Source organism: Miscanthus floridulus, chromosome 5, assembly GCF_019320115.1.
Source record: "Miscanthus floridulus cultivar M001 chromosome 5, ASM1932011v1, whole genome shotgun sequence".
NCBI classification, from domain to species: domain Eukaryota; kingdom Viridiplantae; phylum Streptophyta; class Magnoliopsida; order Poales; family Poaceae; genus Miscanthus; species Miscanthus floridulus.
This window is the reverse complement of record NC_089584.1, coordinates 37,825,766-37,841,746: the sequence shown is the minus strand read 5'-3', so window position 1 is coordinate 37,841,746 and position 15,981 is coordinate 37,825,766. Positions and strand designations below refer to the sequence as shown.

The 15,981-nt window shown below is 41.0% G+C and overlaps 1 protein-coding gene across 1 annotated transcript; it reads left to right on the top strand.

The window, feature by feature from the left end:
- The first annotated feature begins 2,555 nt into the window (after nt 1-2,555).
- On the top strand, nt 2,556-8,753 carry LOC136451988 (COP9 signalosome complex subunit 2). Its single transcript, XM_066452665.1, has 12 exons — nt 2,556-2,711; nt 2,815-2,907; nt 4,407-4,485; nt 5,530-5,770; nt 5,849-5,923; nt 6,016-6,150; nt 6,903-7,090; nt 7,215-7,283; nt 7,360-7,450; nt 7,568-7,702; nt 8,080-8,192; nt 8,282-8,753. The coding sequence occupies exons 1-12, from the start codon at nt 2,702-2,704 to the stop codon at nt 8,370-8,372; spliced, it is 1,320 nt and encodes a 439-aa protein (XP_066308762.1). The 5' UTR covers nt 2,556-2,701; the 3' UTR covers nt 8,373-8,753.
- The last annotated feature ends 7,228 nt before the right edge of the window (nt 8,754-15,981 follow it).

The window sequence follows — 15,981 nt, the reverse complement described above, 5'->3', positions numbered from 1 at the left end:
TTGTAAGAAAATCGTGGTAGAAGTTTGTCGATACTAAAGCCCCCTTTGGCACGGCTCATCCAAAACGGCTTCACCGGTGAAGCCAAAGCCGGTGAAGCCAGAAAAACTGGTTTTTCCCGGCTTCTAGTTCATTTTAACCCCGGCTTACAAAATGACTTCACGCTACAGTGTCTCGATTTGCGCAAAATAGATGAAGCCGAAGCCGGCATAAGCCGTGCCAAAGAGGCCCTAACACGATCAACCCCTCTTATCTCCTTTCATTATAATCATACTCTGAGATTTATGCGGAAACTCTACCATTTGTATTGTTGTTAAACCACGGATATATATTTTTTATATAAAAAACTGGTAGATAAAAATGCATATGTTTAATGTAACTAAATTGAATTGATACACGTGATATAAGAGTGTCCGTCCAATGGCACTTGTATATTGCTTTTGAGGCTATAGCCACCGTTTCTTGCAACTTTTTGGGTATTTATAAGAGATATATATGGCCCTATTAGACAATGCTGTAGCCTTGAAATCTATGCCTGATTGATGTTTGTAAAATAACAATAAAATGATTAAGGCTTATGTGTATTAGTCTAAATTAATGCAAAAAATGCTCAATGAAATCAAGACGATGTGTGAAGAAAAAAAATCAAGACGCACCAAATTTAATGACCTCTCCAACTGAAACTTCACAAGCTCTAGACTAGTGTTATGATTAAATTTTAAGTTAGGACATGGAAAGAAGGTTTTTGTGGCCGCTAAGTCTAATAAAGCCCTCCACATCGGAGATGGCTGAACTCACATAAATGGGTCCCACGCGTGATAATGGGCATGTTCAGCCTTTTCTCTCCGGGGCTCACTACTACGTGTCTCTCTGCCTCATGCAAACACATACTTTTTTTTACTAAGGGGGTGTTTGGTTTTCGGACTAAATTTTAGTTCATGTCACATCGGACGTTCGAATGCTATTTATGAGAACTAAATATGAGTTAATTATAAAACTAATTACACAGATGGAGACTAATTTACGAGACGAATTTATTAAGCCTAATTAATCCGTCATCAGCACATATTTACTGTAGCACCACATTATCAAATCATGGGCTAATTAGACTTAAAAAATTCGTCTCGCAAATTAGTCACAATCTGTGCAATTAGTTATTTTTTTCGTCTATATTTAATACTTCATGCATATGTCCAAACATCCGATGGGACAGGGACTAAAATTTTCCTGTAGGAACCAAACACCCCCTAAGTTGGAACTGGAGCTTGAACTTGCTCTGCTCTCCACTTTTAGAATGTCTCCAATAAGGAGACCTAAATCCAAAATAGATAGCAAGAGACCTAAAATCAGCCTCCAACAGAGTACCTATACGAGAGATCTATTTTGGGTTGCCTGAGAGGCACAACCCAAATATGAGTATCATCTCTCCTGAAAACCCATTTGCAGAAAGGATTCTCTTTTGGGTCTTGTTGTTGGAGAAGATGCCAAATATGTATTGAACCTTTTGCCTATAGCGCTACCCAAATGACGAATGGATCTTGTATTTTAGGTGTTGTTGTTGGAGATAGCCTTAGCACTAGGCAATTGGGCATCGGTACCTGCAGTGTAGGGAGTAGTGCTCTAACCTTCTGCCTCTGTTTCAAGGGCTACTCCTAGAACACACTGCAGAGGGCCTAAAGGGAAGGTATTAGGGAGGCTACAACCACGGGTGGTGACAGGCGATGAGAAAGCAACAACGCGCTTTTTGTGAAGGATGCAAGATGGTTTTTGCTCAGCGCTAGCGGTGGATTAGAAGGAGGTGATGAGTCCAGGAGGTACTTGCTTGCAAAGGTAAAGGTGGCAAGGCAGAGCTCATAGTGGTGCAAGATGGGTGGAGGAAGTCAAAGAAAGCAAGATGCTATTTTTGTAATGTATAAGATAACAAGTTAGCACAAAAGATGTAGGCTACTAAGGTGCCCAAAGTGGACGCCTCCTCTTTCCGTACACCTAAAAAGACTTTAACATTATCGTTTACTCGGTGATATCAAGTCTTGTTCTCTGCTTACACGTCCGTGTCCAATATGAATGATCCTCCACTCGGCGCTTACCCAGTTCCGATACGAAGACCGAATCCACGTGTCCTCGTCCGATATGAAGTCCCCGGAGTGTCAGGCGTCCTCGTTTGATTACTACTCCCTCCGTTCCAAATTATAAGTCGCTTTGACTTTTTTGATACATCTATTTTGCTATGCATCTATACATTCATTTTGCTATGCATCTAACAAAATGGATATACAAAAAAAAAAAAAAGTCAAAGCGACTTATAATTTGGAACGGAGAGAGTAAGATACAATCTAAAAAATCATAACCTCGGTATAATACACGGGCATATATCTATAAAAATATTATTTTTAAATTAAACATTATAAATAACTGTAAATAGTGTTAAATAAAAAAAATATAAAAAATAGTAAAAGGAAAGAAATAAAAGGGGAAAAAAAAAGATAACACTTCCAAGTTCCAACCTCCGACACCGGAGTGGCGTGGGCCTTGCAGCCTGATATTTTCACAGGGGCCTATACGTGAAATTGTTCTGGCTTCCCGTCCCCTCTCGCGTGTCGTCCCTTCTCCATCTGTTCTCCGCGAGGCGCAACAAAGGCACAAACCCCTCACCTCCTTCAAACCCTAGCCCTCGCGCCCCCTGCTTACCCCGTCGCTGCCACCATGGGCTCAGGTAATCGCGCCCCCTGCAATTCCTGCGCTTAAGTTTTCCATATTCTCTATCCCTTGTTGTATTGCGGATAGTTTTTCCTGATCGTGGATGTTATGATGATTAGATGCGGACATGGAGGATTACGGGTTCGAGTACTCGGACGAAGAGCCTGAGGAGCAGGACGTCGACATCGAGAACCAGTATTACAACTCCAAAGGTTGGAACTTCTTCTCCTTCGACTTGCGAGTCGGGTGATTTCTCAGGAAGTCAGAAACGAGCGCGACCGAACTATGCTATACTTTGTTTTTTTGTTGCACATTCGCATTCCCTGATGGATGGATACCACATTTTTTTGCTCTTGCCAATTTAGCTATGCCTCATTCCTTTGGTGGGGGAAAATTATTTTCTTAGGTGAGAAAAGATTAAGATGAGGAGGTTGAAGACATGCTTATAGCCTTATTTTAGGGTCACAATTGTAGTTGGTGATATAAAGGCAAATTAATTAAGGGCGAATGCTGGGGGTGTCGTATTTGCCCGTTTGTTGTTCGTTCGAGTTTTCTTTGTATGGTGGCACACAACTGTGACAAGGAGGCACCGCCATTGTGCTAACTAGGCGAGCAGCACGTGTGCTCTTTTAATGCTGCTGTCTCCTGTGTAGCTAACAATTAAAATTTGGTTCATGCAGAATTTTACTTTATATATACAAGTATACAACTAAAAAAAGCTACTGCACAGGAACACCAAATACATGACATATGTTTTTGTTCGTTACCGAAAAAAAAAATCATTCTCACCTTGGGCATTTAGTCGGGCAGCTGGACTAGCATCTGATTGGCAATACGTGGGCCTAGGTGGCCGTCCATGTGGGAAAAATTGGCTAGCCAACTTCAGCGGCTGCCTAAGAGAACACTTCTAAATTCTAAGAGTCAGATCACATTTTAGACATTAGTAATAGCATGCCTTCATGCATATTTTGAAGCATGAAAAGGTAAGGAAGTCACCAACATAAATTTTTAGTGCTTTAGATAGTTCAGTCTGAGTCAGATTCTGTCACATGCTTCATGCCTTCATCTCGTTGTTTTGGCATCTGATCTGAAACAGTATTCTACCATGTGTGCGAGGAAGCTTCTCTTTTTTTATTGTTATTAGTTAATTCATCTATGACATTGAACATTCTTGAATAGAAATTATGAGTCTGATAGGTAAATAATTTACGGGATGATTCTTGGACCTTTGACCCTTTGTGCTTCAAGGATTAATGTGTGACTTTGTCTGGCCTTCAATGCGAACGGCATGCCACTAATCTCACGGATTGCTTCTGTATATGCAAGATTTACTTGACAGTTTATCTCTGTTGTTCCTTAGAGCTATCTTTTTTACATAAAGTGTTATATAGCTCTTCATGTCATATAGAGGTTTGTTAGTCATAACTTATATATTATATGAAGATTGTGGGAGGCAGAGCCCTAAATTCATATTTTCTGCAATCTACAGTTTCTTGTAACTAATGAATTTGATCTACATCAGCATTTGCTCAAAACGTCTAACAGACTTGTTTTCTTTAGAAGTCAAATGTTAGTTATTACAGCTAGTGCTTCCTCTTTTAGTTCATGGAACAGTAGCTATTCTTTGATATGTGTGATTAGACTGAAGAATGCATACATTGTGAGGTTAAAGGAATACAAAATGGTAAATGCTATTACTATCTTTCTGCAGGTTTGGTCGAGACAGACCCAGAGGGTGCACTTGCTGGTTTTGATCAAGTAGTCAGTATGGAGCCTGAAAAGGCTGAATGGTAAGTGTATCAGAAATCAATCTATTTAACATTCTATTCTGTCTGATTTGCTTATGCTGTTCCTGGGACAGTATGAATGCTAAAGTGTATTGATCATCTTGGTGAACATTGAGTAAACCAAAACCCAATCTAATATAGGTGGTAAACTATTCTTATCAATATAAGATTGAAAAACTCAAGAGTTCTCATACTGAGATGGTTTGGATACTTATGTATGCAAACTATTTTTCACTAGCCTTCATTTTTTTTACTTTGGGCCTTCTCCTGAAGTAAAGGATCTAAGATGAGCCTTACAAAAGTACATGTTCTCAAATGCAGTTGACCAGGACATCTCTAATATAAATAATGTTGTGGGCCAAATTAATATTTATTGCTACAGAATGCTTTCGTGCTTCATGATTCTCTGCAATTTTTCATGATGTAAATCTCAAGGACATATGTACTTCAATGATGTGAGCTGCTGTACTTAGCTGTGCAAAGGTTACTGTTAGAATATGAATTTTTTATTTACAACTGTGGTATTGGAATTGGGCTCGATCAGCTGATAGGACAGGATTGCATTAAGCCTGCTTTTAACTCATGTTTAAATTGACTTGGAGCGGACTTGGTTCAATTGGAGAAAAAATGTGGAAAAGGAAAGGAGGTCTGAAACATAGAAACCAACTTGAAGTTGCTTAGGTTCCAGTGAAACCCTGAGGAATTGAAGGATTTTAGATTTGCTTGGTTGGCAAAATATCTGCTTAATTGTTTATTGATTGACTGCCTGATTGTGGTTCCTCTGTTTTAACATGTACTGGTTATGAACAAATCTTTGTTGAAACATGTTTCATGAACATTACTGCATGTTGCACTGTGCTCTAAATTTCTATTGAAGTTAAAAGATTCAATTCCTCTAACCTGGGTACTTTTTAGTTATATATTATGATTAAACATTGTTTTTTCAGCCACTTTTTTTTGTGTGAAGGCAAATGTATTATTTATTATTCCACCATAATTTTTTTCTTTTCACTTCTGATGCTTTACTCTGTAATTTTATCTTTATAGGGGATTTAAAGCTCTTAAACAAACTGTCAAGCTTTACTATAAGCTGGGGAAATACAAAGAAATGATGGATGCCTATAGAGAGATGTTAACATACATAAAATCTGCTGTCACCCGGAACTACAGCGAGAAATGTATAAACAACATAATGGATTTTGTTTCTGGATCAGCTAGTCAGAACTTTAATCTTCTGCAAGAGTTCTACCAGACAACACTGAGAGCGCTTGAAGAAGCAAAAAATGAGGTCAAATTTGTTGCATTATATGAGAAAAAAAATTTATGTGCTGAACGGTTCTTTATACCTTTTTTATTTGCTGCACAGAGATTATGGTTCAAGACAAACTTGAAGCTTTGCAAAATTTGGTTTGATATGGGCGAATACGGTCGCATGAGCAAGGTCCTTGGATCACTTCTTTATTCATTGTCTTTGATGCAATAAGTTTGCCTGTAATATTAAACTGTATTATTAAATTACATTCTTACTGGCAGATATTGAAGGAGCTCCATAAATCTTGCCAAAGGGAAGATGGTTCTGATGATCAAAAGAAAGGCACACAGCTTTTGGAAGTCTATGCTATTGAAATCCAAATGTATACTGAAACAAAGAATAATAAAAAGCTTAAGGTAAGGCATCCTTGTTTGCCTATTTGCAAGTGACTCTTTGTTGGGTAATATCTTAAGTTAAATTATCGTTGTGAATTGTGATGCCGTATGTTTCTGAAAAATCATTATTCTATTATTCTCCACTTTATTGTGGCTTTCAATTACTCCATCTGGTTTTTTCTTCCTGTGTATGTAAAGCCCTAGATGCAATTACATACTAACTTCATATTTGTTCTCTTGTTTCATAAAAGGATTTCTTCACTCTTAGCTTAAAAAGGGACGTGATATATCTAGTACATTACTGTTGTAACTTGTAAGAATAATTGCCACATACTAATTGTATGCTTATAAAAGGGGCGTACCCAGTGCAGAGAGCTCCCGCTCTGTGCGGGGTCTGGGGAAGGGTTATGCTTATGCTACCTGAAATTGAATGGAATTCTATGTTAAATCTGGTAGAATATTTAGCTATCCACAGCTGAAATTGGATAGAGTACTGAGTTTACCTCAATTTATTGGAGAATGTTTCACTTCTTTATGATAGTAATATGTTCTGTACACCAGCATTCGTAGGATAAAAAGGACAATCTCTTCTTTTCTGCTTTTTAAGCCTTGGACCCTGAAGAGTGATAATTGTAGTTTCTACCATATTGCTTTTTTCTGCCCTAGTATGTCATTTATTTATTTAGTGTTGTGTATTCAGTGCAAAAATCCTGCTTTACATTGTTGTTTGCTTGAAGTGCTTAATTTGAATCTGAAGTGAATTGCTGGTGCAGGAATTGTATCAAAGGGCTCTTTCCATCAAATCAGCGATACCTCACCCAAGAATCATGGGTATAATTCGTGAGTGTGGTGGGAAGATGCATATGGCTGAGAGGCAGTGGGCTGAGGCTGCGACTGATTTCTTTGAAGCTTTCAAGAACTACGATGAAGCAGGCAATCCACGGAGAATCCAATGCCTAAAGTACTTATACTTATTTAAACTTCTTACAGTTATTTCTGACCTTAGTTCATAGGTACATAAGTTTTAGAACACTCTGTGATACATATCAACAAATACTTTTTTTTTGTTTTTTTCTGTGCTTTAGATATCTTGTCCTTGCCAATATGTTGATGGAATCTGAAGTGAATCCTTTTGATGGACAAGAGGCCAAGCCGTAAGACAATTGATGATCTCCGCGTAAATCTTGTAGCTTGATTTCCCTCGCACCCTGAAAATTCGAATGCTTGCAGGTACAAGAATGATCCTGAAATCCTTGCAATGACAAACCTGATTGCAGCGTACCAGAAGAATGACATCATGGAATTTGAAAAGATCCTGAAGGTAAGCATCTACGCTTATTTCTTCAGAATTTTTTTAGCTCTTCATTTTCTATGTTCTATGTACTAATGCAATTGTTGCCATTTTTTTTTTTTTTTTTTTTTTTTTTTTTTTTTGCAGAGTAATAGAAGAACAATAATGGACGATCCTTTTATCCGTAACTATATTGAGGACTTGTTGAAGAACATCAGAACCCAAGTGCTGCTCAAGCTTATTAAACCATATACTCGAATCAGGATACCATTCATTTCACAGGTAGATATTTACTCTTGCACGTCCACAATATTCAGAAAAATGACAACTGAGAATATTTAGTTGGACGGTTCTTACTGACCCTCCTGTATAAATGTAAAAAATTCTCTGCTCTACCAGAAGTCGCATAGATGATTAGATCATGTGGGCTTCATATTATATTCCTCCACTGCAGCTAAATTGAAAACATGCTTGTATGCTTCACTCATGTGGCACAATATGTTCTTCAGTCTTCACTATCCTGCAAGGCGCTTCAGTCTTTCCTCAGCATGTATTTTTATGGTGTCTAGTGGCAGGAATTATTCGATCATCATCTGCATTTAGGAACTAAGTTTACAGTGATTGATGGCACTAATTATCTGATCAATATCTGCATTTAGGAACTCAATTTCCCGGAGAAGGATGTCGAGCAGCTGTTGGTATCACTCATCCTGGACAACCGTATCCAAGGCCACATAGATCAGGTCAACAAGCTACTAGAGCGTGGAGAAAGGTGTAGCCCCCTACTCATTTTTCCCGTTACTTTAGTAATACTATATTTTGTGCTCAGATTCAGATATTGATTTGTTTGGCTTCATGCAGGTCCAAGGGGATGAGGAAGTACAATGCCATCGACAAGTGGAATACTCAGCTGAAGTCCATTTACCAAACATTGTCCAACAGAGTTGGATGAGACGGATGGTGGCTGCTGTATGCTTTGCACACCTAGAATTGTTGATAGCCTGTTTTGGGGATTTGAGGGCAACTGCAAAGAACTGTCTGGCAACGCTTGAAGTAGAATCCTGGATCTGGGTAAAGTGAAATGTCCATGTAAGCGCTTGATCTGGTGGATTTATATTCGCTTTCTTCAGTTATATTGACTAGGAGGTTGTCTCTGAACTGAATCTGGTGTTTTGGGTGTGCAAGACTTGACAGTGGTCGAAAACCAGTTGTCAGAGGGGGAAACATATGACGATGTCCTGGTTGTTTTTTGATTGCATTGCGGTTGCAGCGATGACGGTCTGTACCTTCCAGCACACGCTGAACCAGAATTGAACAAGTTTGGTTTAAGTTGCAGGTTGAGAGTAGATGCGTTGGTGAAGTGGTGGGGCTTAAGTGTTAACGCATAGGGCAATCTTATTAGGCAGAGAAGGATAGCATTCGTGTTTACATCTCAACTAGTGGTTGCCTGTCAGGCTTGCTTTTGTCACTGGTTGGCGGTGAGGTGAGCGCAGGCACTGCTGAACATGTTGCTGGTGCCTTTTACTGTTGATCTCGTTCCCTATGCGTGTGGGCTTCATCTCAGTGGTGGAACGAACCCTCCTGTTTACTGTCTTCGTCTGCGAAAGAATGTAATTATGGGATATGTGTTGGTAAAAAAAAAAAATTCAAGTTTGATTAAGTTTACAGTAAATATTATTAGCATTTATGTCTCTAAATAAATTTATTATCAAAATATATTTTATAACTAATCTAATGGTGTTTACTTTGTATCATAAATGTTTGTACTTTTTATATAGAGTGTACCCAGTGCAAAGAGCTCTCGTTCTATGCGGGGTCTGGGGAAGGATGTAAGTGGTAAGCCTTACCCTCGTCTGTGCAATGCGAGAAGACCGCGACTTGAACCCGGGACCTTCCGGTCATAGGCGGTAAGACTCTACCGCTTGTAAATGTTTGTACTTTTTATATAAATTTAATAAAAGTTTGAATTATTTGATTTATGACAAGAGGGTACCACAAAAGTTAAAAGACAAGTTCTATAGAACGGTGATTAGACCGGTTATGTGTGTATGGAGCATAATGTTGGCCTACAAAGATTCGACGTGTTCAACAACTGAGTGTTGTAGAAATGCATATGTTGCGATGGATTTGCGGTCACGTAAGAATGGATCGAGTTCGGAATGATGATATATGTGATCGCCTAGAGGTAACACTAATTGAAGAAAAGCTTGTTCAATATCGGTTAAGGTGGTTTGGCCATGTCCAATGAAGACCTCTAGAGGCACCAGTGCATTGTGGAGTCCTAAGCCAAGCTAATAATATGAGGAGAGGTAGAGGAAGACCAAAATTGATATAGAGGCAATAAAAAGAGATTTGAAAGCTTGTGATATATCTAGAGATCTATGTTTGAATATGAGAGCTTAGAAAACAATTATTGAAGTGCCTGAACCGTGACTTGGAGTTTTTGGTGGGTTTCAACTCTAGCCTATCCTAACTTGCTTGGAACTAAAATGCTATGTTGTTGTTGTTTGAATTATTTTGATTTCTCGAAAAACGAGAATTACATTTTTCTGTTGACAAAGAGAGTATACATCACTCGTCAAGTCGTCCTCAAGCAGATGAAAAAAAAAAAGATCGTCCTCGAGCAGGATTACCTCTCGGTGTCAAATTTCAAAAAAAAAAAGTTATCCATAACAGACGCCGGCAGCTAACTAAAACTAGTAGGCGGGGTAGTTACTGCAACCTGCCAAGCCGCCTTTGTAACTTACTCTGTCTATTTTGTAATATAGTGTATTCTAAATTTTTTAAAATAAATTAAGAGGATATAAAAGACACATGTATTTTTATTTAATTTTCTAATCAAACGCTATCACCAATGTGATTAATGGTGATTGGTTGATAAATCAAAAGTATTTAATGCAAACCTAGTTTTTGTCCTCTAAAATGCCTTATATTTGAGAATAATTTTTAAATGCTAGAATGCACTATATTACAGGACGAAGAGAGTATGTGGATCAGGTGATTTGTGACTTACTATGTGGATCAACTGCAGTCGTTTAATGGGCCAGACTGCTAAGCCCATAAGAGCCCACTTTCGGCCGCAAGATACCGCCGTTCAACTCCACACCGAGGACTTCTACGCAATGATAGTCCTGGATGAAAAAGGACTTGGTAGTGATCGGACGTCCGATCCAGCGCGCTAGCATCAGATGGTGCTTCCGAACCCACGCTTGATGCACCCATCCCGCTCTAGAGGCCGCGCAGGCCCACGCATGCGCGGGGACCACCCCAAGCCTGCTCTGTTTCACATGCTTGCAAGCACGCAGCAGCAGCAGCACCACCACTAGGCGCGTGATGCGGTGACCCACGACGGCACGGTGACATATGGCGGCGCACTAGAAGCAGCAACATGTGCTTCCCCGAGATCTACTTTTAAAATATCCAAATGAAATACTTGCAACATACATCTAAAACAGATGAACACACTTGAAACATGCGTCTAAAACATGCGTGTATAGCTATAGCAACAAGTGCAACACCAGATCTACTTTTGAAACATCTAGATGCAACACTTGCAATATATAGGAGAAAACAGATGAAACACTCACAAGAAACACCTGAAACCATAGCAAAACATACGCAACATCCAGATAAAACACTTGCAACATATATGTGAAACATATGCAACATCTAGATAAACATATTTGCAATATACGTCTGAAAAACAGATGAATATTGGTAACAGACGCTTGCAACATACGTGTACAAACCATTGCAACAAATGCAACATCCTGGTCTACTTTTGTAGCATCCGTATGAAACACTTGCAACATATCTAAAACATCTAAAACATTTGAAATGTACGCTTGCAACATGCGCTTTCAGTGCAATATCTCTTTGCTGCTAGGGAGAAATGGAGGTTCGTCGGTGTGTAAAGTTTGTCGGTCTAGTGCTTGCTGGCTGCGCGGAGCGACCAACTAGGGGGGCGCGATAGCCGTCGAGCACGGCGGCCGGAGCATAGTTGCCCTCCGTTTCTTTGAGCCCAACAATGGAGCTTTGCGTTTTCGGTGGACCAGCCAAGGGACACTGCAGCCTTGGAGCGGACCGGCCAGGGGGCGCAATGGGGCGGCGGCTAGAGCGGAGCCGCCCTCCGTTTCTTCGAGCCCATCGATGGAGCTTCGTGTCGTCGGCAGACCACCTAGGGGACATCGCGGCCTTGACACGGACCGGGCAGGGGGAGAGCTCCAGCTGCGGACCGACTAGGGAAGTGCGATGGGGGCAGTGGCTGGCCATGGGGCACCATGGATTACGGACTCGGCGGCAGGGGGGGTGCGATGGCGAGGCTGACGTCCAGATGAGGAACCCCATAGTTGCGGCATTGTGGAGTGCAATCACGGTGGAGCATGATTTTGCGGCGCTGCGGTGGAGAGCCTTCTGGAAAATGGAGCAACAGGATAAGTTTAGAGGTGAGTGGACAAGGGGATACGCCAGTTGGACTGTTTTGCTAGTGCCGCGGCCCGCGAACGCAACGTCCGGAAGATAGGACGTCCTAACCAGAGCATTACCGAAAAAAGTCCTCCTGACCTCTCTCAACTATTGCAGTAATCCGGTTCACCTTCTTCAACTAGAAAATCAGATGTTTGCGCTCCTCGAACTATTGAAGTGGTTCTCAAAGTGGTTTTCGCTGATGCGCTGCTCAACAAGAAAGTCCTATTTACCTCTCTGAGCGGTTTTCAAAGTGATTTTAGCTTATGTGGTGCCACATCAGCCGTCCTACGTGGCACCACGTCAGCTATGAGAGAGGTAAATTGGACTTTCGCGATAGCTTAGGGATTTTAATTTTATAAAAAAGTTATAGAAATATTTTTTCAAAAAATATTCAAATATTTTTTTCAGCATAAATATACATTTAAAAATACTAAAATCTTATTTAAAGTTAAAAAGTCATAGAAAATTCGTTTTTAAATAAAAAAAATGAAACTAGCTGCATACTTTTTTTTTCCTAAAATCATTCTGTATGTTTTTTCAGAGTTAGGAACTATAATATAGAGCATATTTTTGTGAGATGGATGTAGTTGGGCATCCCGAGACCATCCAAACTGCCTTCCTGCTTGATCATGTGCTCTCTGTGCATGCGCAGAGTTACGACGGTGACAATGAACCAGGAAGTGGTCGCATCCATCCAGATGTTTTGGTCCAAGTCGTAGACGTTGGTCTAGAGTCTAAGAAGTCACATGGCGACTACTGCTGATGGTTCAATGAGCGTACACACATCATCATTGTGATGTCTCTTGAAGAAGACAATGCTGCTACAAAGGTAAACCACATGATACATGTTAATATGCAATCATACCTTGAATTATATTTTTCATTTGGAATTTTTCGGCGTTGTCTCGACCGGTTAAGCTAGACATTGCTGTTGAGGAAACATATTTTGTAGTTTGCACAGTGGATTGCACGGCGATTCACGATACAGTCTACTAGGATTTGTTTATGTGTGCATCATCTATTATTTACTAGTTTTAAATTTTAGGAGAACATATAAGATTCAATAACTCTAAGTAAGTAGTAAAAAGGTAGAGCATGATTTTAGGAAAAAAAACCATGAAACTAGTTTCATGTTTTTCTAAGTTAAAACAAAATTTCTATAAATTTTCTAACACTAAATCCAATTTTAGTATATTTTTAAATATATATTTATTCTAGAAAAAATATTTGGATAGTTTTTTGAAAAAGTATTTTATAATTTTTTTATAAAGTCTAATTAACCTTCCTCAACTATCCTAAAAGTCCGATATACCTCCCTCATGGCTGACGCGGAGCCACGTAGAACGGCTGATGTGGCGCCACGTCAGCCAAAATCGCTTTAAAAACCGCTCATTCAGGTAAATCGAGGTTTTAATAGTTCAAGGAGTGCAAACATCCGGTTTTCTAGTTGAAGGAGGTAAACCGGACTATCACAATAGTCGAGGAAGGTCAGGAGGATTTTTTTTCCATCTAGGATTCTACTACGACGGATGATGCCTTGGCCGCTCTTTGATTCGAAGTAAACTAAATTTATCCGAACTCATTAAAGAGTAAGACAAAAGTATGTTCTAGGTTTTAAAATGTATATTTAGCAATCTACAATTGAAGATGTAAATTGGAACATAAAGTTATTTTTATTTAACTACTATTTATTTAAGTTATCATGACTTTATTTGTTTCCATCAGTATTGTGGAAGAATCGATTATTGTATCTATTATCTCCGAGGAGGTAAGATTAATAACAATTAGTTTGTGATTGTATGCATGAAGCCTTGAACTGTATGCTCCCACTTAGTTCGTGACAGTACAGTTTAGTCTTCTATATTTTGCACTAATGAGCTACTACACAGTATTGTTTTTGGGATCCTCACCTTTGTAACTGTAACCTGAAGCCTAAGGGCACTCCCAATGCAGAAACCACTATAGTTTCTATGGGCATTAATTGTACTGCAACCTAAGCATTTTGCTGATGTGGCAAGGTAGTTATTGAAGAGAGAGAACAAAAATCATAGAAACCGGGTCTAAGTTAGAAACCATGTCTACACGAGAACCAAGACACGAAGGGATGTGATTGGTCGCGAATGGAAAGAGAATGTATGTGATTGGATAAAAAGTTGTTCTGTAGAAACTATCCATTGGAACCATGGTTTCTATACATAGTGTCTATGAAAATTAATAGGTATAGCGTAGTTTCTAGCATTGAGACTGCCCTAAGGAATGCCATCCACATGAATGCAAGAAGACCAAACTCCTTCCAATAAATGTTCTTCAGAATTGATGTCTGAAATGTAAGAGTCTCACGATCCTTATGATTTATGTCTGAAATAATGCTTTGACAAACCAAACTATTCGCATGTCCTTACCTTTTCCTCATCATTCATGTAGCTTACAATCTGCTTTGATGACGAAAGGATGGAAAATCTCCCATCAAGCGAATTCATTGCTTCATCCAATGCATTCATGTACTGTTCAGCATTAGAGCAAGGAGAAACCATTAATATGTAGCTGTGATCAATTGTAAATTTGAACTATAGAAAAAAAAGAAATGCTTCAATACTCCTCTTTCTAAAAATTGCACACATCTCGAAACAGTCATTCAATAAATTATTATTTTTTATTATTTTGCACATGGGTCACGCATGGGCCCAGCCCATCCAAGCCCAGCCTGTGCCCAGTCCTGATCCAGGAAGTCACGTGTGCAAGGTCTCTTGATCCCTTTTGTTCAGTGGTGGGTGGAAATCATCACGTCGTTGTTTTCCTCGCGAACGAGTCTGTTGATACACTCAGTTTTGTACTAGCAGTTAGCTTCTCGGCGTGGTGGGTCACCCATGAGTCGTAGATGTGCTCACCGCGCACATCCACGGCTGTAACTTGTATATATACTTAATGAGATGCAATGGAACAGTCATTGGCCACATTCCTTCTCTCCACATGGTATCAGTAGACGCAGCTTGATCCTGCTCGCCTCTCTTCCGCAACTGCCGTTCATCTCCGGCAACGCCGTCCACCATCGCTGCTCCCTCTCCTCTCCGCTGCTCTCGCTCTCTAGCGCCATGGACACCAACGTCAACCATCTCTTTGAGTTCCACAAGTCTGACGCCGGCTCCCACTCCTCCGAATCCTTTGTCGACTTCGATGCATCCTTCGACGCGCCCGTCATCGCCGCGCCATCGGCGGCCGTCTTGCAGACGGTGAACATCAAGACGCATGTCCCCATCGAGCTCAACCACACCGAATCAAACTACACCGAGTGGCGCTGCTTCTTTGACGCCTTTATCGGCAAGATCGGCCTCGGCTCCCACCTTTCTTCCCCGCCAACCGCCGACAATCACCGTGATCCGGACTGGGTCATGAAACATCAGTGCATCCTGAGTTGGCTCTACAACTTGATGTCCAAGGACGTCTGCGCCATCGTCCGCGTTCCCAAGGCCACGGCCTACTCCATGACCAGTTCAAGGACAACGAGCTTCATCGCGTTGTCTACTTGGAGGCGGAGTTCAGGAGCCTTGTCCAGGGCGACATGGACATCACGACCTACACTGGCAAGCTCAAGCGCCTGGCCGATGCCCTGCGCGATGTCGGCCAGCTGGTTCGCGAGACCTTCCAAGTCCTCAACATGCTTCGCGGGCTCAACTCCAAACACCGGCACACCGTCCCGATGATCATGATCACCACCAAGCACCCGCCGCACATGTTCCTCTCGGCGCGCTCCTATCTGCTACTAGAGGAGCAGTACGACAAGGAGCAAGCAAAGGTGACGCACCATCAGGCTCTACTCGCCACTGCCGGTGGCCGTTCCACCTCTACTCCAACCGGCGATGGCGGTTCCAGCTCGGCTGCCAAGCTCCCGGCTCCTGCAACTGCCCCACGTTCCGATCGTGGTCCCAAGAAGAAAGGTCATGGACGCGGTCAACTGGGTAGTTTCACATCTGCAGTCGTACACAAGGTCTCGTGTGGGTTCCTAGGCTGAACCCATGGACCGGCATGGTGTAGGCCTGGCCCATGCCGTTCCGCATCCCGGGCGCCGGCGTGCTGGGTCCCCATCCCGGCACATA

Coding starts and splice junctions, on each gene's coding strand:
- LOC136451988 (XM_066452665.1), top strand. Junction 7,091..7,214: donor CGGAGAATCCAATGCCTAAA/GTACTTATACTT, acceptor TCTGTGCTTTAG/ATATCTTGTCCTTGCCAATA. Junction 7,451..7,567: donor AATTTGAAAAGATCCTGAAG/GTAAGCATCTAC, acceptor TTTTTTTTGCAG/AGTAATAGAAGAACAATAAT.